This window comes from Thermothelomyces heterothallicus, assembly GCF_042370625.1.
Source record: "Thermothelomyces heterothallicus CBS 202.75 unplaced genomic scaffold P884_scaffold_36, whole genome shotgun sequence".
Lineage (NCBI taxonomy): Eukaryota > Fungi > Ascomycota > Sordariomycetes > Sordariales > Chaetomiaceae > Thermothelomyces > Thermothelomyces heterothallicus.
The window spans coordinates 228,782-250,973 of NW_027192597.1; the positions used below are offsets into that span (position 1 = coordinate 228,782).

The 22,192-nt window shown below is 54.9% G+C and overlaps 7 protein-coding genes across 7 annotated transcripts; 3 read left to right on the plus strand and 4 right to left on the minus strand.

Annotated features, from left to right (window-relative positions):
* Positions 1–1,866: 1,866 nt before the first annotated feature.
* On the plus strand, positions 1,867–3,629 carry P884DRAFT_211442 (uncharacterized protein; the record flags this gene model as incomplete). Its single annotated transcript, XM_069439089.1, has 2 exons — positions 1,867–2,210; positions 2,270–3,629. The coding sequence occupies 2 exons, from the start codon at positions 1,867–1,869 to the stop codon at positions 3,627–3,629; spliced, it is 1,704 nt and encodes a 567-aa protein (XP_069293799.1).
* A 2,694-nt stretch (positions 3,630–6,323) lies between these two features.
* On the plus strand, positions 6,324–9,615 carry P884DRAFT_280909 (GMC oxidoreductase-domain-containing protein; the record flags this gene model as incomplete). Its single annotated transcript, XM_069443492.1, has 12 exons — positions 6,324–6,397; positions 6,464–6,689; positions 6,776–6,942; positions 7,014–7,122; positions 7,368–7,502; positions 7,671–7,764; positions 7,838–8,002; positions 8,096–8,291; positions 8,393–8,419; positions 8,572–9,082; positions 9,197–9,333; positions 9,477–9,615. 12 exons carry the CDS (start codon positions 6,324–6,326, stop codon positions 9,613–9,615), a joined length of 1,980 nt encoding a protein of 659 aa, XP_069293800.1.
* Positions 9,616–10,190: 575 nt separating this feature from the next.
* P884DRAFT_303347 (peroxisome membrane protein) lies at positions 10,191–11,618 on the minus strand (the record flags this gene model as incomplete). Its single annotated transcript, XM_069445019.1, has 2 exons — positions 10,191–11,305; positions 11,417–11,618. The coding sequence occupies 2 exons, from the start codon at positions 11,616–11,618 to the stop codon at positions 10,191–10,193; spliced, it is 1,317 nt and encodes a 438-aa protein (XP_069293801.1).
* Positions 11,619–12,260: 642 nt separating this feature from the next.
* P884DRAFT_251638 (thioredoxin-like protein) lies at positions 12,261–13,629 on the minus strand. Its single transcript, XM_069440698.1, has 3 exons — positions 13,321–13,629; positions 12,754–13,193; positions 12,261–12,659 (listed from the first exon to the last, which is right to left on the minus strand). The coding sequence occupies exons 1-3, from the start codon at positions 13,367–13,369 to the stop codon at positions 12,444–12,446; spliced, it is 705 nt and encodes a 234-aa protein (XP_069293802.1). The 5' UTR covers positions 13,370–13,629; the 3' UTR covers positions 12,261–12,443.
* Positions 13,630–16,304: 2,675 nt separating this feature from the next.
* Positions 16,305–16,814, minus strand: P884DRAFT_264804 (uncharacterized protein). Its single transcript, XM_069441884.1, has one exon. The coding sequence runs from the start codon at positions 16,801–16,803 to the stop codon at positions 16,525–16,527; it is 279 nt and encodes a 92-aa protein (XP_069293803.1). The 5' UTR covers positions 16,804–16,814; the 3' UTR covers positions 16,305–16,524.
* Positions 16,815–18,976: 2,162 nt separating this feature from the next.
* P884DRAFT_90245 (mitochondrial carrier domain-containing protein) lies at positions 18,977–20,417 on the minus strand. Its single transcript, XM_069446155.1, has 3 exons — positions 20,086–20,417; positions 19,294–20,026; positions 18,977–19,241 (listed from the first exon to the last, which is right to left on the minus strand). Exons 1-3 carry the CDS (start codon positions 20,190–20,192, stop codon positions 19,035–19,037), a joined length of 1,047 nt encoding a protein of 348 aa, XP_069293804.1. The 5' UTR covers positions 20,193–20,417; the 3' UTR covers positions 18,977–19,034.
* Positions 20,418–20,844: 427 nt separating this feature from the next.
* P884DRAFT_251647 (kinase-like domain-containing protein) lies at positions 20,845–22,095 on the plus strand. The gene is made up of 2 exons (XM_069440699.1): positions 20,845–21,287; positions 21,339–22,095. The coding sequence occupies exons 1-2, from the start codon at positions 21,121–21,123 to the stop codon at positions 21,955–21,957; spliced, it is 786 nt and encodes a 261-aa protein (XP_069293805.1). The 5' UTR covers positions 20,845–21,120; the 3' UTR covers positions 21,958–22,095.
* The last annotated feature ends 97 nt before the right edge of the window (positions 22,096–22,192 follow it).

The window sequence follows — 22,192 nt, forward strand, 5'->3', positions numbered from 1 at the left end:
CCCCCTGGCGCCCCTTCCGCCCCTTTTGCAACTCCCAGATCTGGGAGGTGGAATGCAGGTTTGCCACTTCCAGAAAAAGAAGGCTAGAAACGGCCACAAGTCAAGTCGCGGACAGACAGAACGGTCGTAAAACACATCCATATTGCTCAGCCTTGAATGCCTTGAATGCTTTCATGTCTTGCCGATTGAGACCACTGACTGCGTGTTTTGGCATGTTGCAGTAACTATGATTCCACACGACTTTAATCCGTAGTGCAGTATTCCGTATTGTCCGTACTGCACCGTCATCGGCTCGACACCATCGCCAACAAAATTGACGAGGCATTGCATTCAGTTCAACGACGGGGACCTTCCCCGCCTCCGCCTTTACGGACGATGCGGCCCGCTGCAATTTCGAATTGATTTAATCCGGGGCTTCTAGAAAACCTCGCACCCGGTACAGCGAGTGGCGTTTGAGCTAATTCATCCTTCGGTTGCATGCGAGAATCTGGGGAATCTTTGGGTCCGGGGATATTCAGCCTGATTGCCGCACCTGGAGAGGCCCGATCCAACTCGCTCCGAGCATGCAAAAGGAGGGCGAGCGGCTCCATTTGCTCCCGGCCTGAGCCGGAGTCAAGGCACGATCGGACCGAAAGTCAGATCGCTTGAGTCGACTCAATCTGCTGTAGTTTCTACGATACTCCGTAGATTATTAGCCAAGGACGAGAGAGACCATCATCCGTCTTAGATTGCTTCCTGAATGAAGTGGAATCTGCAGCAGGTCTTAGCAGTGATCAACCATTTGCACCCACATTGGTTCCAAATATGTCCAAAATATGTCAGTGCACCCAAGACCATCGAGATCAGTGCTGTGAATTACAGCAGCAGCGCAGCAGCATACACTTCTACACTTAGAAACTGTTGTGTAGCACAGCCGTCGTGTATGTATGCACAACACGAGCGTGGCGCACCCAGCGAAGTCAGCATTAGCTGGAGATTGGCGCACCATTGGCCCACACTTCGCGAGGTTGTCTGATTCGAGTCCGACCGCGTAAGACGTCGCCTTGCAAGCCTTCGGAAAAAAAAAGAGAGACGCCAGAGCGGCAGTGCAAAAAAGCGGGCACAACCTTAACTGCGAAATGATGTGCGTCCGGAATACCCATTACACCATGTAGCGTGCAATTGACAGCCGGCTGGGTTGTATGTCTCGGCTTGGGTTCTGTCCCCGCCCCCTATCACTGGCAACTGATTCGCAGTATGTGGAATCCCCCCTTAGTTAGTTACTCCATACATACGCTATTTATGTCGCGCGTTCTTTGGATCTTTGGGCACAGGTTCCATGGTGCAAATGGAGCTTGTGGATCCGTGGGCGATTTTGGCTGGTCTTTGTGATTTCCTAATTGGGACCTCGGACGTCTCAGCTCTCGTAAGACAAATCGGGCCAATCAAAGCAACCGCGGGCCCACCTGCTGTCACGCCTCCTGCCTCAGGCGACCACCCCCTTTCGCAACGTGTCCTGAACATAAAAGAAGCCTGGAGCCCTCATCATTCGAACAGGAGCTTTCCTTGCCCAGCAAAGAAGCCAGACTGTCCTCTTCGCCAACGCAGCCAACCAGCTGTTCGCTCGAGTCGTCAGTGCTGGCCGAGTCAACTTGACAGACCAGTCACGCGCAATGCAACTCCCTTGACGCTTTTGTTCCCTGACATACAAGTATTGAGGAATTGGGAAGGCGCCTCGATACGGTCAATCCAATACTGCTCTGCACATCACACCCGACCGCCCTCTTGTCAGCCTTTATTCAGCCTGGCAGGAGAAGAAACTACCGGTCCATTTGCAGAAAGCACTAATAAGTCCTCCTACGTCGTGCGAGTCCCGAGATGTCTGAAATGCACCCCTGGGCCAGCGCAGCGTCACCAAACATCAAGTTCGAGGGATCGCCCGCCGAATCTATTCTCTCGACCCCCGACGAGATGTATCCCTCCCTATTCGGCACTGGCCCTACACCGACGACTACCGTTAATCCGGTCGACATGAGGTCATCCCAGCCGGCACCTCACGTCCCAAAGCCCGACCTCACGTTACTCGCCGGCCTGACGGCGTTAACACATACCACCTTGGCCGCGCCTCCGGCCCCGACAACCGTCACCCCGGAGCCGGAGAAGAAGCCGGTCAAGAAGAGGAAGTCGTGGGGTCAAGTCCTTCCCGAGCCCAAGACAAACCTGCCTCCAAGGTATGTGCATTGGACGGCTTCTGGTCACGATGAAGGCCACACGCTGACTTGAGAAACAGGAAACGCGCGAAGACCGAGGACGAGAAGGAACAGCGGCGAGTCGAGCGTGTCCTCCGAAATCGCCGCGCTGCCCAGTCGTCGCGCGAGCGTAAGCGCCTGGAGGTTGAGGGTCTGGAGAGGAGGAACAAGGAGCTCGAGGCGGCGCTCCTTCAAGCACAGCAAATCAACCTGACCCTCCTCGAGGAACTCCAGAGGATGCGGGGTGGCAGCGGTGCCGGGACCTCGCCGGCCTTCGAGGCCCTCCGCCCAACCCCCGTCACCTTCTCGCAGCAATTGTTCGGCTCCCAGGGCGATCACAATCCTGCCATGGGCAGCACCAGCACGCTGCAGCAGATCTTGCAATCCATCCCATCAGCCACGAACAAAACGGTGAACCCATCGTCGCTGTCGCCCGCCCTTCCACCCATCCCAGAGGCGGCGGAAGAGGAGAACAAGCAGCCGGCGGCGCCCGCCGCCCCTGTTGCGGATGCCCACACCACGGCCCAGGCCAGTACTTCCCCCGACGCGACACAACATCCTGCAGAGATGTTGTGCCCGGACCTGCAGTGTCGGTCGGCGGAAGCACCAGCCTCACCGTGGCAGCGGGCGTCCCAGCAACAGCTACACCCAGCACAGACGCTGCTCCTCCAGCTCCAGTTCCTGCTGGCTTCGACCTCGGCGATGGTTTCAATATGCCAGAGGCCCTTGACGCAGATCGCTATCTCCTTGAAAGCGGGCTTCTCTCTTCCCCCAACTCAAGCGATTCTGAATACGATCATCTGTCTGGTGACGACACCTCGTCGTTTCCATTCACGACCGACTTCGACATCAACGAATTCATCACCGACGGCGAGCCCCATGGCGCGCCCAGCAACGAGCAGCAGCAGCAGCAGCAACTCCTTGGCCGCTCTGTCGCCGACTCGTCGCTCCTCAACCCTGAGACTCCGAACCCTTCGGAAGATCCTTACCTGCAGCCCCACTCTGGCGCGTCCCTTGATGGATGCGACGATGGCGGTATTGCGGTTGGTATCAACTGAGGGACGCTCGGGCGACCGGGTTTCAGGAGCCGACGAGTCTGCGGCGGCAGCAGTCAGCGGGGTTTCGCCGCAGCAGCTGCCACGTCGCGGGCCGAGTGGATGGCTGAACGGAGCCGCGCTCCCGTCGAAGGAGGTCCTACTCACCCTCTTGTGGGTCCTCAGAGTCGAAGAGCGGAGGCTTCAAATTCGCGAACAGGCCAAGGCCCTGTCGAAGCCCGGAACGTCCGGTGTCACCCAGACGAGGACACCAGCCAACAAGACAACATTCGTTTTGAAAGTATTACATAAGCGAGAGGAAGAAGAAGACCGGCCTGCTTCCCTCAAGAGGCGGCGCTTTCAATGAACGATCTGTATGAATCAATTTTTGGATGGCATAGCATGGCGAAAAGGGAACCCTTGGTAGTGTGGTTTTGCGTTGATTTCTGGTGCTGCGCAAGACGGCTCGTGCTCTTATACTGTATATATCACAACAATATATGCATATTCATGGACACTTGACTCCGTTTTCTCATTTTTGGTGCTTGTCCCTAATGTGTCTTGTGCCTGTGTGCCGTTCTACCGGGCTGTCCGTGACTGCGGTTAGTATTTGCAATGCTTTCCAACGTTGTTTTCCTGAAGAGTCGGTCTGGTCCAGGGCAAATGCTGTGGAGCAAGCTAAGTTGCTTTGGTATTAATCGCGCTACGGAGTGCTGTCTGGGCTCACTATTTATTCCAAGATTGAATCTTCCTTGTACCTCGAGGTGGTCCTGGATCTGTCATCAATCATGGTCCTCGATACGGAATAGACGAGGTGAGTTCAAGTGCCTGGTTGATGACTCGGGCTCTCTCTCGCCATTTATACCACCAAGTAATTAAGTAATCCCCCACAACCCCAACCAACCCCCCTCCCCCTCCCCCTCTGGCTTGGGTCCGGTGATCCAGCCAAGGTGTATCCCTTCTAGAGTGGCCGCGGGATTATGCCTCTTTGGTGCTTGTTTATGGTTGTGTACGGAGCGCAGTACATAATTACATACATACCGTGCTGTGGCTTTCAGCAAGCCGGGCCCGCACAGGAGCCAACAAGTTGCCGGGTATCATAACCTAAGATATCTAGGTATGGAGTACTCTCGTGCAGAACCGTTGGTGAACAGAGGAGGGATAAGGGGGGAGCTCAGTTTGGGAACTTGAGGTGACGCAAAGTTAACGGCCTGTGGTACTCTTCATGACAGGGGAGTGGAAGGTAGGGAAGAAAAGGAGGGAGGGGGGAAGGGGGGGGGGCCTTTTCCGCGTGTGTTGTATCTGCCGGTTGTTGGCTCGAGAAGGTGTGCATTCTGTACTGTATCAATTGTTGTCTTGTCTCCTTCTTCTGGTTGGCTCAGTTCGTGCCAATCACTTTGGAACAAAAACACTTACTTGGGTGTCTTGCCGCAGCGGCAAGCCGTCTCGATCTGACACTGAAAAGAAACAGGTAACGATTATGTGCAGCTCTCGGAGGAGCGACACAGCTCAAGGGAGGATCCACTGCCGAGTTGATATCGACTTGCCCCTTTCCCTACCTGTGTACAGTATTATTAGGTATTCAATTCTTCCGTGGAGATCGTCCTGGTGGCCGTGGACATTGTCGGCTCAGGAGACAAATCACTGCAAGACACACGCGGCGCGTGACATGAGAGGAATCCACGGCCGCTCGGCAATTTCTCTGGGAACACCTGGTGCGATGCTTCCGGTCACTGTCCAAACGAGCACGAGAGAGTCTGAAGGGGTTCTGGGACTCCGGATCCCTGGGGTACCCGGGGTCCATCCTTGAAAAGCAGCCCCGCGTTGTGGCCGCTGAACGTTGCTTCCCCGCAAATCATGTCGTGGAACAATCGGGGGAAGCCTAGATGCAGCATCCAAGGTTGCATTTCCGGTGCGCTTCACTCCACGGACCGCTGCGGTCGTTCTTGGCCATGCACAACCCCCCCAACCTTCTTGTACCGTCCTTAGTCGTGGACGGAGAGGCGTTCGGTTCCTAGCCACGGACAGCACTCAAAGATAGAGACAGCCTTGCTTTACTCTGTCCATTAATTAATCACGGTTCTGGCCGGGGAGATGCCATATCAGATGTGTCAGGAGTATCATGTCCGAAAATAGGGCTCGAAAAGTGGCTGGCCCACTCGGAGTGACCCCTAGGCTCTGAGACACGAGGAGGGGGACATACAAACTCGAGCTCATCTTCCAGTCCGAGGGCTCCCGGGTAAAGGCATCCAGTCGAGAGCTGTCGAATAAGGACAAGACGCGTCGAATGCGCTCCATTGCGCTGTCCGTTGAATTCCCCTCCCAGGGACACGATATGCCGGTACTCAATTGTGTTCACCGGTATGTAGTGGTGGTACAGCCCGTCCCCGTTGGATGTTGGTTGCAGTGTAGATGCGGACACGATGAGGGGTTCGACGAAGAGGATTCTCGGGATCCCCCCTGGAGATCTGGACTTGGGGAAACCGTGAGCCGTTCGTGGGGGCTTGAACTTCCCAGGAATGCTGCAACCATCCAGGCATCTTCACGTTTCATGATCGTGGTCGGTGCGGGCCCCAATCAGAGCGTTGGAGTAGCTCTGGACAACTGCATTGCTGTCAAGTATGACGCCCTTCTTCCCATTCCGGCAGAAAGTGTCCAAAGCCGCGGTGGCACGAGCAACGCCGAGGGCAGTGAGGGGTTCCCAAGAATGCATGCCCGCGTCGTATTCCTCCAAGATCACAAGATCATCTGCCACGCGGACGAGGTGAAATGCAGGGCGTTTGCGAAGACCCCAGTGTGAGAAGGCGAACGAACGAACGAACCAACCAACCAACCATCATCTGGAGACGGTCAGGGAAACGGGGACTCGGACTCTAGGCCACCGTCTTCTTGCCGAGGGGTTGGCCCAAGCATGAATAATTAATGATGACTGGGCAGGTGATCTCGCCTGACGCCGGGGCAGAGAAATTATAAGAACAGCCCTGGTTCCCGAGATGTTGGCGGAGGGTGCTCGTGTACGACTCTGCACGCACGTCCTGGAGCAAGAAGTGCCCTGATCAAGATGTCGCCGCTGCCCGAGGAGTTTGACATCATCGTCTGCGGAGGTGGGAGTTGTGGGTGTGTGGTGGCAGGAAGGTATGAGACCATCGACAGGAACGACGGCAACGTGGTTCCCTCGACTGACCGACGTATGATCCCAAGGCTGGCCAACCTGGACCATAACCTCACGGTCCTCCTGATCGAGGCCGGAGAGTCCAACCTCAACAACCCATGGGTGTACCGCCCGGCCATCTACCCGCGCAACATGAAGCTCGACTCCAAGACGGCGACCTTTTACGAGTCTCGTCCGTCGAAATCGCTCAGCGGCCGAAGTGCCATAGTTCCCGCAGCCCACGTCCTTGGCGGCGGATCCTCTATCAACTTCATGGTACGTTGGAGGACGTCCCGAGAAGAGCTCAACTACCCACTACCCCCGGACATCGAGAATCTTTCTCCGACCTAAACGCTGTGCAGATGTACACTCGCGCTTCCGCCTCGGACTATGACGACTTCCAAGCGAAAGGGTGGACGACCAAGGAGCTCTTGCCCCTGATGAAGAAGCATGAGACGTACCAGCGTGCTTCGCACAACCGAGACATCCACGGGTTTGACGGCCCTATCAAAGTCTCCTTTGGCAACTAGTATGTGTATAATCAGTCGGATATCACCACCCGGCTTTTCTCAGGGAGAACGGATGCTGACCTCTCGTAAGCGTGTACCCGATCAAGGACGACTTCCTCAGGGCTGTCGAGAGCCAGGGAATCCCTATTGTTGATGACCTACAGGATCTTCGCACCGGCCATGGTGCTGAACAATGGTATGTACTGACTACATACTACCTGATATCGAACCCCTGCAAGGGGGGGTTAGTGATGGTCACCGAGCCCACATACTCGGCCCCCGCTGGAAGAAAGAAAGAAAGAAAGGGAAGATGCTGATCAACTAGAGATCCAGGCTGAAGTGGATCAACCGCGATGTGAGTGGCTTACCCCATCCGAAGGGGCTAATCATAATTTAGGACGGCCACTGACGTCGAGGCCCTGCATCTACATGGACACACATGCAGACCGGTCGTCGCAGCGACAGCGCTCATGCGTATGTTCATTCCACCCGCGCCGTCCATTCGAACCTGTACCTCGCCTGCAATACCAAGGTCGACAAGGTGATCATCGAGAACGGCCGGGCCGTTGCTGTCCAGACCGTGTAAGTGTTCCCCCCTTTCCCCTGGCATTGTGAAATAGACCGGGGCCTTTGACGGCGACTCCTCCGCTGACGCCAATAACAGTCCGACCAAGCGGTGTGGTGAAGTGCGTGCCTTCCAGCAATCAGGTGAAACGGCCATCGAACACGGCTGACGCACCCCTTACAGGATCCTGGAATTCGCGTCTTCCGCGCTCGCAAGCAGATTGTCGTGTCCGCGGGGACATTGTCGTCTCCCCTGATTCTGCAGCGGTCCGGAATCGGTATCATGATTTCTCCCCCGCGGGGCTTCCACGAGGCCCTTAGAAACGGAACAAACAACTGACAATCTTGAAGGCGACCCGAACAAGCTCCGCCGCGTCGGCGTCAAGCCAATCGTCGACCTCCCGGGAGTCGGTCTGAACTTCCAGGACCACTACCTCACCTTTGCCGTCTACCGAGCCAAGCCGGGAACCGAGACGTTTGACGACTTTGCCCGGGGAGATCCCGAAGTGCAGAAGCGTATGTCCAGTTCTTCATGGTTCTTCTCCCCCCCCCCCCCCCCCCCCCAAAAACCCAATCCACCTTGGACCGTCGTTAACCCCGTGGCCACAGGCGTTTTTGACGAGTGGAATGTCAAGGGGACCGGACCCCTCGCCACCAACGGCATCGAAGCCGGGGTCAAGATCCGGCCGACCGAGGCCGAGCTGAAGCAGTTCCAGTCGTGGCCGACTCCCGACTTCACTGAAGGCTGGGAATCCTACTTCAAGAACAAGCCCGACAAGCCGGTGATGCACTACTCCATCATTAGGCAGGTGCTCCCTTATTTACTCCCTTTATCAAACTTGAAGCCGGCGAGTTCAGAAGATGCTGACCACTAAATACTGCCTCTTGGCGGTTGGAAATGACCAGTGGCTGGTTCGGCGACCACATGTTGATGTAAGCCCTCTCCCATTTTCTTTTGTCCACCTGCCCCACGCAAAAAGAGTAGAAAAGAGCAGAAAAAAAAGGAAAGAAAAATAAAAAAAAATAAAGTTTGGGTGCTGATCTTTTATTGATGATCTCTCTCTCTCTCTCTCTCACACACATAGGCCCCCGGGCAACTTCTTCACCATGTTCCACTTCCTAGAGTACCCCTTCTCGCGCGGGGAGACGCACATCCGGTCGGCGGACCCGTACGCGGCGCCCGACTTCGACGCGGGCTTCCTGCGCGACGGGCGCGACATGGCGCCGCTGGTGTGGGGGTACATCAAGTCGCGCGAGACGGCCCGCCGGATGGACGCCTACGCCGGCGAGGTCCAGGCCATGCACCCGCACTTCCCCTTCGACTCGCCCGCGCGCGCCCACGACCTCGACCTCGACGACACCCGCCGCTACGCCCTCCCCGGCAACATCACCGCGGGGATCCAGCACGGCAGCTGGAGCGCGCCCCTGCCCCCCGCCGACGTGCCCGTGGGCACCGCCGAGGCCGGCGGCGCCAGTGCGGTGGTCAGCAGCAACCGGAAGGAGAGGCGGAAGGAGCTCGAGTACTCGCGGGAGGATATCGCGGCCATCGAGGAATGGGTCAAGCGGCACGTCGAGACGACCTGGCACTGTCTCGGGGTTAGTATCTTTTTTCTTTTCTTTTTTTTTTCCCCCTTCCTCCCACCCTCTTAATGCTCGATGGGCCTTGTTGCGGAAAAAAGGGTCGCTGCTGACCACGGACTGCGCTCTCAGACCTGCTCGATGGCGCCCCGGGAGGGCAACAGCATCGTCAAGCACGGCGTCGTGGACGAGCGCCTGAACGTGCACGGGGTCAAGGGGCTCAAGGTGGCCGACCTGAGCATCTGCCCGGACAACGTCGGTTGCAACACGTAAGTCGTTCAGAGCGGGCCCAATCAGACTAAAAAAAAAAAAAAAAAAAAAAAAAAAGAGGGGAAAAAAAAAAAAAAAAAAAAAAAAAAAAGAAAAAAAAGAGGGGAAGAAGAACGAAAAAAACTGACGACTGCCTTCCCAGGTATTCGACCGCGCTCCTGATCGGCGAGAAGGCCGCCGTTCTCGTCGCCGAGGACCTTGGCTACGCGGGCGAGGCGCTCGAGATGCGCGTGCCCGACTATCACGCGCCGGGCGAGAACCGGCTCGCATCGAGGCTGTGAGGTGAGCCCTGCGGCTGCTGTGTGGAGTTTCATGGATGGTGGGCGTATTGGACCAACTTGATTGTTCTTTTTTTCTCTTGATGTTCCCCTGCCGGCACAGATTGATTCAGACGAAAGCACTCGTCGCTGGCTCGAGATTTGGGCAATGCCGTTGGGTCCCCGTCATTCCTTCTCTCTCTCTCTCTCAACAGCCCCAACGCGGGCGAGCCTAGGCAGGGGCGAGAGAAACGTTCGCTCGTACTAGCACTTGGTAAATACGATTCGTCCTGTTGAATGTGCGCTGTTTTCTGTTGTTTGCTGTGTTGGTTTAGGAGGGCGAGTGAGTCCGGCAGCGAAAGAAGACAGTCGGCCGGCTCTTGCGAGAAGGTGACAGGGAGAATCGAGATATGTGCACAATGTAGAATGATGGTGCCGTGATATGTCGTGTACATGCCAAGATTAGTTATCATACATTGCGGTGAAGGCTCCTAGGTGTCCACCACGGACGCCAGCACCGTAATATCCCCCCGTCCTCGTGTCATCATCCTTCTTCTTCTTCTTCTTCTTCTTCTTCTTCTTTCCCCACCTGATGCTCATCATGAGCTCGTGCTGAAGTGGTAGTTCTCCCACAGGTACTCGTAATCCTCCAGGATGCCGGCCAGCAGGCCGGGCATGCGGCGCCGGACGCCCTCGACGAGGCCCTTGGTGACGTGCTCGTAGAAAGCGCCGCGCATGGCCCACCAGCCCATGGCCCAGGCGCGGCGGCCCCACTCGTCGCGCTCGAGGGGGGTGGTGCGGAGGCTGCGGTCGCGCAGCTGGCGCGCGGCCAGCTCGGCGCCAACGCCCAGCAGCCAGGGAATCCACGCCCGGCGCCGGTCCCGACTCGGCCCCCCGCTGGCCGACTCGCCGCTCCGCGTCAGCGCCAGCGCCACGGCGAAGATGAGCGGCGCCAGGATGTGCAGCACTTCGGCCGCCTGCGCCCGCCCCTGCAGCCGGTTGAGCAGCTTGGGCGCTGGCTTGATGTCGTCGGCCGTGAGCACCCGCGACAGCAGGTACCCGCTCGTGTCGCCCGGCGCGGGCAGCGCCGGGAGGCTCATGCCGGTGCGCGACATGGTCCATTCGCCGTGGGGGCCAACTTGCCGTTGATGTTGTTGTCTTTGTGGTTGTGATGAGGAGGGAGGAGTTTCCGCCGACACATTTGATGACTCGCCCTGCCCCCCCTCGACAGTCCTCCCGCCTCGACGATCCTCGTCATCCTCCCCGAGCCCGGGTTCGTCTCCCTGGTACACCTCCTCTTCTTCCTCAGGCGGCTCCTCCGGGATCGGCTCCCGCTCGGGCAGGACGGGCGTGACGAGGGGCCGGGAGCGGGTGATGCGCATCAGCAGCAGGCGGCAGACGGCCTTGACGGCCTCGAGCAGGACGACGACGCGCCAGCGGACGCGCTCGCCGCGGCGCTTGGCGGCCATCTCGCACAGCAGCTCGACGTACTGGACGACCTGCAGCACGTAGGCGACGCGGCGGTACAGGGCGCTCTTGAACGTCCAGAAACGCGTGTATCGCCCGTGCGGCGACGGCGGGTGGGCGAGCGACGGGGGCAGGGGTAGCCTCGCGAGCTTGTGGGCTCGCCGCAGCAGCATGTCGTGGTAGAGCGATAGCAGCTGGACGCCGCTGTGGATGGACTCGGAGGCGATCTCGGCGTCGCGGAAACGGCCTGCGGCGAAGAGAGTTAGCGGCCATTGGCTTTATTTCGTCAAATGCGTAAAAAAAAAAAAAAAAAAAAAAAAAAAAAAAAAAAAAAAAAACAGGAGCAAAGTCCACGTACCGGGAATGATGTAGGTGAGGGATCGCAGAGTCGACTCGATCTGCGACACCTGGTGTGCGTTCTTGGTGATGAAGTCATCGTACATGCGCACCCATCGCGCGGGCATGGTCAGAGCACTCTTGATGCCGGCCGGGTTTTTGGGGGGGATGTGCCGGGGCAGGAGGCTGCCGCTGCCGCTGCTGTGGAAATCGGAGGAGCCCATCGTCCCGGATGGAGGAGGTTTTGAGAGAGAGACCGGGAGATGATGCGGTCAGGGCCGCCGACGTGAGGACATGCGGCAGCGAATGTTGTCGGGTGGGGGGTGTTGACACGGATAGCCTAGACCCTCTTTTTTCGAGAATGAATTCAATGCTGAAGAGCACACATTAGCGGAGGTGGGATGTCCTCGTCCGAGAGCGAAATAGTCGCATCTCTGTGTGGACGGGATTGATTGTTGGGATGACGGAGTGGGTGAACGCGTAGGTTCGGTTTGGTTCAGGTTGGGTTGGCCTCTGCTGAAGTCCAGCGCAATGCCTCGGTTGCGAAAAGAGCTGCCCGAGTTTGGGTGGGTGGGTCTGCCAGTGGTGCCAGGGACCAAAAGTGGCAGCGGGGAAGCTTGGCCGGAGATCACCACGGCAAGGAGTTGAAGTTCCGCAATTAACGTTATGCGTGCCATAATAACATACGAGTAAACACCTTATTACAACTGACTCGTGATTAGTAGTCAGCACCACGAAACACCTCTTCCCTTATACACGAATGATTCTGAAGCTCATCAAAGATGGCAGCGTCACTCCTATAATGACAGCAGAAACCCTCCTTGAATATTACGCACACAGGATCCTGTGTCCTTTAATAATTAATTATCCACTTGCGCAGCACGTCTGCTTCATTCATCGAATGCTCTGGTCGTTTATTTCGAGTTGCAGCGTGGTAGAGAGCTGCTTCGCACTCTACTCTCTGCATGCTCTGCATGTGCAGTACATGCACAATTACAAACTACCGACATACAGCATTTGATTAGGTAGGTAAGTCCAGCGCGTCACCCTTAAGCGCTCGCCCGGGCCTTCTCAAGCCGGGTCTTGGTGATCTCCAAGACCTTCTCCTCATTCCAGATGGACGTCACGCTGGGGTGTGCGATCACGGCCTCGGCCCACTTGCGGAAGTTGGGCGCCTTCTCCTCGATGGCCGCCCAGATGGACTTGGGATAGATGTTGGCCTGGGTCACGGCCTTGAGACGGATGACGAACGAGCCGGTCAGAACCTGCGAGATTTTCACGTCAGCATCAACCTTCTCGTTCTTTTCTTTTCTTATCTTCCGCCTTCCCTAATACGCCGGCTTCGAGGGCGCGGCTTACCTCGGCCAGGGTGAGCTTGTCGCTGCCGCCAAAGAAGGGGTTGGCGTCAGCCAGCAGCGGTTCGACCTCCTTGAGGAGGCCCTCGACCACCTTCTCGGCGACGGCTTTCTGGGCCTCCTCGGTCTTGGCCGAGTTGAGACCGAGCAGGACGTTGAAGACCTTGGAGAAGTAGGCATCGACGAAGAAGGCGATGCGCGCGCGGCGGAGGGCGCCGCCGGGGGCGTCCGAGGGCGGCACCAAGTGGGACGGGTACCGGTCGGCCAGGAACTGCGCGACAATGGCTGACTCGGTGATGATCTCGCCGTTGTACGACAGCGCCGGCACCAGCCCGCGCGGGTTGATCTGCAGGTACTCGGGCGTCCGCGGCTTGGTCAGGTCGATGATGACCTCCTCGTATGGGATCTTGAGCTCCTCCAGCGCGATATGTGCCCGGTGCGCCCCTTGGTTGTTGTGTTCGCATGCCAGCGTCAGCACAGGCCGTCCTCGCACACACACACCCAGTCGCTCCTATCGCTCCTTGGTTCCCCCGAGGAGGAGGGGTTGTTTCTATCAATCATCAACACTCACAAGGGCAGATGTGGTTGGTGTAGAGGATGAGCTTGTCTTGGGACGCCATGGTGTCTGCTCAGCTTCTGCCACTGCTCGAAGGTTTGTTTACTTTTATTCTTCTCTTCCGGTGAGCGGATGGGTGACTTGACAGCTGTGCAGGTATGGTTCGAGTTTTAAAAACGAACGACGAGCGGGAGATGCGCTCCTTTTAAGTAATAATTAGGCGAGCCGGACACCTTCACTGGGGTAGCTTGTCGAGGTCGGGAAACGCAGCTCGAGTCCAAGCTGCAGCGCCTGCTGACATATCAAAACCTGTTGCGCCATCGATGGCGCTATTTCGATGTATTCGGGGCCTTTCGAAACTACGTAGCAAGCACTCCGGCGAGCGGAGTCGAACTCTCGGCAACGCAGCGCCAAGCCCCCACCACTTAACTTCCCGAGTCGGGATGTCGTGCTGGCGGGGTTAGAATATTTCTAAGCTACCTTATCTTTAGGTATTCATACTGTTTCGCCGAGCGGGGCTCCTCGAATCACAGACCGGCATCTCCACCCGATTCACGCGGCCGCAGCATGGAAGGCAAGAGTCGAGGTTGCTTTCCAAGGGGACTTTGAAGACTAATTAGGGTGCATCTTGTTCCGAACATTGATCGGCAGAACAACTCAATGTCATTCTTTGCCAATCTCTCTCTCGACGCTATCATGTCCCATGTTTATAAATGGTTCGCAACCTCCGCCGAAGTGCCAGTTCAGATAATTAGTCCGTAATTAGGTAATTAGTAGGTAGGTATGCTGGCTTGTTGCCCCGAACTCCGGCTTTGTTCCACAATCTCTCCGTGCTCGGGTTGCTGGTGATACCCTGCTTAATTACCTGATCTTCTAATTCTACCTTACTAAGCGAGGGAGCTTCCGCCCTGTGTATGTGCCAACGAAGTCACCTGCCTACCTTCCCAAACAAACCGCACTTCTGGAGCGCTAATAGGGATTGATTGTGAGACGGATGCGGACTGCCCGGAGCCCGTGGCGCACTCTGTTCGTAGGGCAAGCAACGTCCTGTAATAGCTAATCCTGCTGCACTTACGGACTGAAAATGGGTAAAACAGAGACCGGTTTCTATCTTAGTGATGGAAGAAGGAAGATGGTCTGGGAATTGAACTTGGGAAAGAGAGCCTGCAGATAAGTCTGTGGCCCACACAGAGGAAGAACGGAAAGGACGGTCTACAGCCACAAAGGAAGCCAAAGATAGGTGGCTGCACCTCCCACACATCCGTATAATTATTTCTGCTGAAGTGTTCCTCTTTTCGTCTCTATATTCATGAATTAAAGCAAAGCTTCAATGACTAAGTCTCTAAAATATGAAAATATATTAAAGAGCATGGGAAGGACCTTCGCTTCTATATAAATAGCTAATTAATCCTCTGGATTTATCTGTACACCTATTGGATACTATAATCTTGGCCTCCCGCGATACTCTTTCCCTCTTGATCACTTTCGAGAGTATATTTGAAGCAGAGCTTCATGCCCACTGTAGGCCTCGATGAGAGGTGCGCGAAGCGTATGCTACACTCAGGGCATTTTATCTTAGGCAACGGCCGTAATTAATGTACGAAGACCCAGTGTCCTCCCGATTGAGCTGGTGATGATTGGACAAAACCCTGCCCGAGTAAATAAATAGAGCGGGGAAGGGATCAGAAGTTTGAATCTCGTCCAAAAACCCAGGTTCTCGGCCCGAGATGCAGTGTAATCGTTTCTGGCAGTTTGAAGGCCCAATAGATAATCACATGCAGCAAAGTCACTTAATCCTGAATGACAAGATACTCAGGGAGAGGGTTAAAAATGTCAGGACTTGTGGTGGGCCTTTTGTCTTGATTGGCGATCTCTCCTAAAAAATGAGAATACCAAGCGTGATCCTTTCCTAATTGGTACCTGCGTGATTAATCAACTCCTGAGTCTCCTGCAGTCTCCGAGGCCGCATGAAGGGTTACTTCGTAACCATACCTAGTGATTTCCCATTACCTACTTTGGGACTTGCCTTCACTAGTTAGTTTGTTCGAGCTATCTAACAACAAGAAGCTCATCAGTGGCTTGGCCTGGCACACCGGCCAACTTCCTCTGGTTATCCCACGGTCAAATTAGTCTAGGATACGTAGTGGTTAAGTCTCTTAATTATACAAAAACCGACTATAGTAGAGCCTGAAGACAACATATACGTGGTACTCAGGTCAGGAATGGTGATCTTTTGCAACCATTAAACGGCAACAGTTATATCCGTCCATTCCCTCTTGAGGGCAGTAAATAGCCAGTTCTGGACATTTGCTCATCTTCAATAGAATCCATTGTTGTTAAACATATTGGCCCTTTGGTATAACGCTAGACTGGTGGGAGGGCTACCTCTGTTTCTAAGATGCATTTGACGAACGGGGTCTACACGCGCAAAACCGGCCGTTTCATTTGAGTCCTTGCGAATCTGGGAGTTTCTAACCACTTGATCCTTAATACCTAGATTCAAGGCTCCCTATAGACCCTTATTGATCCAAATCTCCATTTGTTGGCCGGATAAATGGCCGTGATGGCCAGGGTCATGAGGTATCAGAACCGAAGCCAATACAACTGCTACAGCTCAATGGCTGCAAATGACTACAGCTCGGACAGGCTGCAAGATACGACACCACAGCGGTATTCGCGCCGTGGGCGGCACTCCTGGACCAACTGGTACGGTCTGCAGAAGTGGTGATAATATGCGTTGATTCTTCCAAGTGCCAGAGGCACTCGGGGATGCTGTCTAAATACATGTCGATGACCCCTGGCTCATCATCCCTGTTGGTGGGTCCGTCGGATCTGACCCACTGACAGCTAAATGCTATAACAGGTGCCGGGGTAGGGACCTAATTAGGTAATTTGTAGCTCTGTTCATACGGGCCAATTTAATAGTCTGGTCCTTTGGGCCCGAATACCTAGCTTGTGAAAGCCGGAGAGGTAGAAGGTGACTGACTAAGTCTTGCCCAGTAAATTTCAACGGTGGAACGAAAGAGGGATACGAGATGGAGATGAGTGAATAACTCATTAGCCAGCGACACACAGAAGATCGTTACCGAGCGAGCAAGGGTAGCGCCAGTATGTGGCCCAATTTCTCCAGCCAAACCCGTCCAAGACGACTCCACCTCCCGCCAACCAGTAGACTCCACTCAAGCTCTTCAGACGCTTCTATCAGCTACACGGCTACGCTCACTGGTTTTGAATATCGTAGCAAGCGCCCTTGTTCTTGGCGTGGCAGCAGTCGTAGAAGCCACCGGTTTCCCAAAACTTTTTAACCGTGTCGCCACTCGTCCTCCAGCGCTTGCGATTGGAGTCGTAGTAGTCGTACCCGAGCTTCTTGCCGCAATCGTAGGTTGGGCCCACGCCAGGCGCATTGTTGCACTTGCCGTTGCCAGTGCACCAGTAGAAGACCTCGGCGTTAGCCAGGGAGACCATGAGGAGGGTTACGGCTGTGGTGAGGAGCTTCATTTTCGCCTTCCCTGGAATAAAGTAGAAATAATGTTAATAGAGTGACGATTTATTGAGATAAGAATGTGGCTAGAGTAGAAAAACTCGGAGGAAAAAGGGAGGAAGAGAAATGGCGGACAAGAGGCGACTGAACTTGCTTTCGAGACTTGAAATCCGAGAATAGGTTTGTGATATAGGAGAATGTTGGACAATCGGGGTGAAGCACAGGCGTCTAGAAGCGGCCAGTTAGAGACAGCTGTGCGGTCATGGAAGTTCGCGGTGACACGGTTCTGGAGAGCATGAGGTGAGGGATTGGACTCACCTTTCCACGAAACCAAGAGCTTTGTGATTGATGTATTAGAGGCCTGGTGATCAATTCCCAATCCTCGTCTGGCGGCGGACGGCTTGGGTTTATATGCTTGACCAAATGCCCCAACTCCAGTCACTCGACTGAGAACTTAGGTGGTAGCCAAGTGGTGTCTTGATGCGGTCGTTGGTCACACTCTGTCAGCGTTCAACTTCAACTTCGCGCTAATGCCTCCAGATGCAACTCGCTGGCGCACTAAGTTCCGGCCGGATGATAGGATAACGACTCGAATGATCAGATGGAGGTCCTGCTTATTACGTACAGAAAACCGCCGGGGCTCTCTCACAGCTTTCATTCTCCAATGTCTCGGATAGGGTGGATTCACGAAGTCAGATGAGTGCCAAAAACGTTTGATGTTAGGTGGTGTAGTTTCGCTACTCAGTACCCACGAGTAAGCCGGGAGGACTAGCGCACCGAATTTCCACCTAGACCCATCTAAAATGTGAGTCTGTACGTAGTCTGTGATACTTCAGAGTCGCATTTGCTTCATTTACTTTATTTGTAGGATCCTGGGGTCACATTGCTACATGCCGAGCCTCTGGGTACAGTTTGCACAAAGAGGTAACTCAGGCGCCTAGATGTGGTCAGACGGGGTAATTAAGAGTGCGACGGCGACTAAGATGTCGAGTAGAATAGGGTTACGATATATCTCTAGAGAGGAATATGTCATGACAAAACTTATCTACCAAAAGTAAAGAAAAGCGGGGGTTAATCGATTGTCTAGTACCGTAATATTCAAGCGACAAAGAGATTGTAGTTTAACAGCAAGATAGAGAAAACTTCATCAACGTTGTTGTTTGGCGGCCGGGTAATCACGGCCCGACCTGTGTAACGTAGACGAAAGTTCATGACAGGGCCGTTCTTGTTGCAGGATGACAACAATGAGCGGCCTCGTACTCTCCCTTCTCACTCGCTCGCACCTCGCACTCAACGTGACAACAACAACAACAATAATTAATTATAGGTGCTGTACCCCGCATTCTTTGAGATGTCGCTTGTCCCGCATTCGCTAGTTCTGCTACGGACCTTGGCATGGCAATCTATGGTGGCCTATAACCTTCATTTTCCAGGTCGCAAGTCGTCCTCGAGGACTTTTCCTCGCCATCTCACGAGCCAATATTAGCACGCCAAGTGATTCTAAGCACCACGAAATTGGGGTTTCCTCTCCCACCACTACGCTCTGTAGGGAACCTAGCCAGCTCGGCCACGATCTGCAGGAATTCTATAAAACAGAAATTGAACACTATCTGGAGCGTCTCCCTCGGATTTCCACCGCTTCTATGAAAGCTATAGACAAAGAAGTATGTAAGACGTGAAATCCCTTGCGATGTATATACACTGGGTATCTTATTTTCTTACCTTCTTCAATTGGAATTTTGGTAACCTTGATACGAGGTATGGCCTGACTGATGCGGCGGTTGCCAGAAAAGGTAATGGTATGGATGCGTGGATGATGAAAATGGAAGGTGGACTGTGGGTAAAGGTCCTAAGTATAGTGTCGAAGGGATGCCTCTACCACCCTCGGGCCCACTCTGGCCACAAAGACCTGCATCTTACCAGTGCATACCTACATGCATAGGTCAGGTCGTCTTCAATCACCCCGTAATTACGTAGTTACAACGATCCCAAGCCCTCCGTGGACAGCTGTCACTCTTTTTTCATGCTAGGTTTCTCGTGGGAGAGGAGATTCTATTTTACGCGCCTAGTGAGGGAGCATTCGTTTTACCAACACATGCTCGTTCGGAAAGGGATGGTTGTTTGCGATCTTAGTGTGAAGGCTGCGCTTTACCCTCGCAAGTGGTCTCAGGTGCTAATATCGCAACGCCGTCTACGACCTCATATCTACTTACCAACTTCCTGGGTCCTGTTTTGTTCGAGCCGGCATCTACCCCCTCACCAGCCTCAAGACGAATTCGTACACTCCCAGTGTGATGGCGGCGGATGGGATAGACCGCACAAGGTGCGGCGTGAGGCCACCATAGAGACCACACCAACCCTCCAGGGCCCATACGGAAGTGAAGCACTGCACGAGGCCCGTGTATCTAGGCCTTCCACCCACCGTTGGGGCTTGCCGGAGCCGAGTTCGTACAACCTGTATCCATGTCAGCGCCTGGTGGTGGCAGGGAAGGAGCAGAGGTATGCACCTCATGTGGGTAGGTCACCAGCACCGCAGCAAGCTTAGCCGTCCCAGCTGCGCCGGTGGTGCTCGCCCATGTCGCCAATTCATTGAGCATGGGGTTATCCCAATTCTCTGGCCGCAAGGATTTGTGAAAAAGAACTTTGAACCGCTCGTATAGTATCAGGTGAAAAGCCGTCTCAACCGTGCCTAAGTAGCTGGCAGTCAAGCCCCGATACAGCCCAGGGAGGCCCTCCTGACGCAGGACTTTTCGGACGCAGTCCAGACTGCCTCGATATTGCCGCGTAGCACCGCCGGCGACCTGAGATTTATCAAGCTGAAGTCGTGTTTTGACCAACCAAATGGGATTTGTGGCGGTTGCAGTTGCGACACCAGCAAGAATGGCAGCTTGCGCATGGACGAATGAGTCGCCCTCTCCTCTGCCGAGTATGGACGCCCCCAAACGCTTGCAGTTTCCGTAGACGTAAAACTTGACGGCGGTCGCGGGAACGACAGCAGCGAGACTTGGGCCAAGGCCACGGAAGAGTCCACGCCAGCCCTCCTTAGCTTTTATCGATCCCAAGATACCAAAGGTTTCTGCTGTATGATGGAATGGAGCGATTAATAGATGTCGCAATGTCGCGCCGGCATACTCAGCTGCCAATGTCGGCCGCGACGGAAGGCGGTAGAAGTCGGACTGAAGTCGTGTCCGTAGGACGTCCAGCGGTGCGGTCACGATCGATGTCGCTATTCCTGCAGTCCTGCACCAGATCAGTACCTTGGCTTGCAGAACCGGTTGCGTGCTGGGATCGTAACTCACGCGCCAGCCGCCATATGAACCCAAGGTGGCATGTAGGACGCTGTCCTTACTGCAGGCTTAGGAGGCGAAGCTTCGACGCCATCTGCGCCTACTGCTGGCCGTGGCATCGCGATTGACTATAAAGGTGCACGCGGAGGTTGCGCCGCTGCCCCACCGTTGACGTTCACGCGCCCATGGCCTGCGAACCGGGCGCGAAGGATCTCTGCTCCCTCAGTGGGTGCGCCAGCAGAGCCAGTTGCTCGTACTCGCGGCGATAGGGTCAAAGTCTGTCTGCAGCGTCAGCGGGCTGCCGGCGTGTGGTGGGTAATTACGCGATCAGCTGCTTGTTGGCGTTGAACGCGTCTTGCTGCTACGCGCCAGATGAACGAGGCGTCAGCATCGAGGTTGCGATGTAATATGTACACTTGTGAGACGTAGTTGCCCTACACCTGGCCCTTCAACGTCATCGACACCGTGTCTTCAACGGTCCTCAGTCAGTTCGCCCTCGGCGGTCTCGGTGCGTACCTTGTCTTTCAAGTCGGCGGATTTGATTGTCGGGGAATTTCTCGTCTCAGTGTTTCAGGATGCATGCAGATTTCTTTTCATTTGCGGGGAACGATAAAGACGAATTAGGTGCCTTGCTCGGTGCTTTCTGGGCGTGACCAACCCCCTCGCTACCCGGCGTGCAGGCTCCGACTGTTGCTGCCTGTCAACCAACAACCCCCCCTCGGTCCACACGAACGTGTGCTCCGATATGTCTCTCCCCGTTTTCTTCGCACACGATTCTGCCCAGACGGGGAACAAGGCCGAGTACGTTTCGGAGACTATTTACACGTGCGGCAAGCGTGTCAAGTCGGACTTCAAATTCGATGCTTGCCGAGACATAGCCGCGGAGGGGCACCAGTTGATTTCAATTTCCCAGGGGCCCGGTTCTGTGGGGGCATCTCTTGTTTTTGAGTTGGCGCTCCCCTTGTCCGTTTGAGAAAGCTGCAAAGATCAATCCAACCACATCCATCCAGATCGCATACGCCGAGCAGCCTCCTATCAAAAGTAACAATGTTGATCTGTGGCTCAACTAGTATCCTTGAACATGTGTCGCCAGGCGTCGTTTTGAAACAGCCCATCAGACTTGCAGACAAATACGAAGCCGCGCGCATCGCAAACTGCTTCTCCGTCGAAAGGCGAATTCTCGAGAGGTTGGGTCCGCATGTCAGGATTGTCAGGTGAGTCCGGTTTTCTAAAACTGCCAGGACTCCAACTAACATTCCAACCAGGTACCTCGGTAGCGAAGGAGATGGTATTCTTCTAGGCGAAGCTAGTCACGGCGATCTCCAGACCTACCTCGATGAACACCCATCCGTGGATATGAAGCAGCGCCTCCTATGGTGCCGACAGATAGCGGAGGCCATTGAGTATATCCATAGACGCGGCGTCGTGCACTCAGACCTTCGTCCGGCCAACGTACTTGTTCACGAGTCCACACCGGGAACTCGTGACTTACAGCTTTCCGACTTCGGCGGCTCCGTATGCCAGGACCTAAAGGCGGATGGATATTCCCTCCCGGACGGCCCGTTCTATAGCCCCTTATTCGGGAGCGAAGCCAGCACTCTCTTAGATCTTTTTGGGATGGGGTCCTTGTTCTACACCATCCTTACTGGTAGATGGCCGTATAAGGCCACTCCGGGGCGATTCGCAAAGCTCGACGATAGGCTTGAGTGGGAGGAACGGGTCGTGTACCCCAACTTCAAAATGGGCAAGTTCCCTCCCGTCGAGCACTTACCCGTAGGAGAGGTCATTTTGAAGTGCTGGAGAAGGGAATTTGGGACAGCCAAAGACGTGCTGTTGGCTCTAGATACCTGTTTCTCGGCCGGGCAATATTTTCACGAAACCTGATTGTGTACAATCGGGGAGCACTTGGGAAAATGTACGTTCTGTTGGCATCCCACTCTGTCAGTGGGCAATTTTCCTCATGTGAAGGTGACCACACGGCGTGGCCGGCGTGCTTTTTGGCAGACACTGTCGACAATGAAGAAGTTGAGACAGCTTGGGAGAAGCCGGTTTTAGTGACGTGTTGCTTACAAGTTCGCTTTGCAACTGAGGCTGACTGGACCCTTGTAGGGCTGGGGCT

What these genes read in the sequence shown, in the direction of transcription:
- P884DRAFT_251638 (XM_069440698.1), bottom strand. Translation starts at nt 13,369, where the DNA reads ATGGCGTCCCAAGACAAGCTCATCCTCTACACCAACCACATCTGCCCT. An exon ending in CACCAACCACATCTGCCCTT is followed by an intron (nt 13,194 to 13,320) that starts GTGAGTGTTGAT and finishes ACAACAACCAAG; the next exon opens with GGGCGCACCGGGCACATATC. An exon ending in ACAAGCTCACCCTGGCCGAG is followed by an intron (nt 12,660 to 12,753) that starts GTAAGCCGCGCC and finishes AAAATCTCGCAG; the next exon opens with GTTCTGACCGGCTCGTTCGT.
- P884DRAFT_264804 (XM_069441884.1), bottom strand. Translation starts at nt 16,803, where the DNA reads ATGAAGCTCCTCACCACAGCCGTAACCCTCCTCATGGTCTCCCTGGCT.
- P884DRAFT_90245 (XM_069446155.1), bottom strand. Translation starts at nt 20,192, where the DNA reads ATGCCACGGCCAGCAGTAGGCGCAGATGGCGTCGAAGCTTCGCCTCCT. An exon ending in GTTCATATGGCGGCTGGCGC is followed by an intron (nt 20,027 to 20,085) that starts GTGAGTTACGAT and finishes GATCTGGTGCAG; the next exon opens with GACTGCAGGAATAGCGACAT. An exon ending in TGGTGACCTACCCACATGAG is followed by an intron (nt 19,242 to 19,293) that starts GTGCATACCTCT and finishes ACATGGATACAG; the next exon opens with GTTGTACGAACTCGGCTCCG.
- P884DRAFT_251647 (XM_069440699.1), top strand. Translation starts at nt 21,121, where the DNA reads ATGTTGATCTGTGGCTCAACTAGTATCCTTGAACATGTGTCGCCAGGC. An exon ending in CCGCATGTCAGGATTGTCAG is followed by an intron (nt 21,288 to 21,338) that starts GTGAGTCCGGTT and finishes CATTCCAACCAG; the next exon opens with GTACCTCGGTAGCGAAGGAG.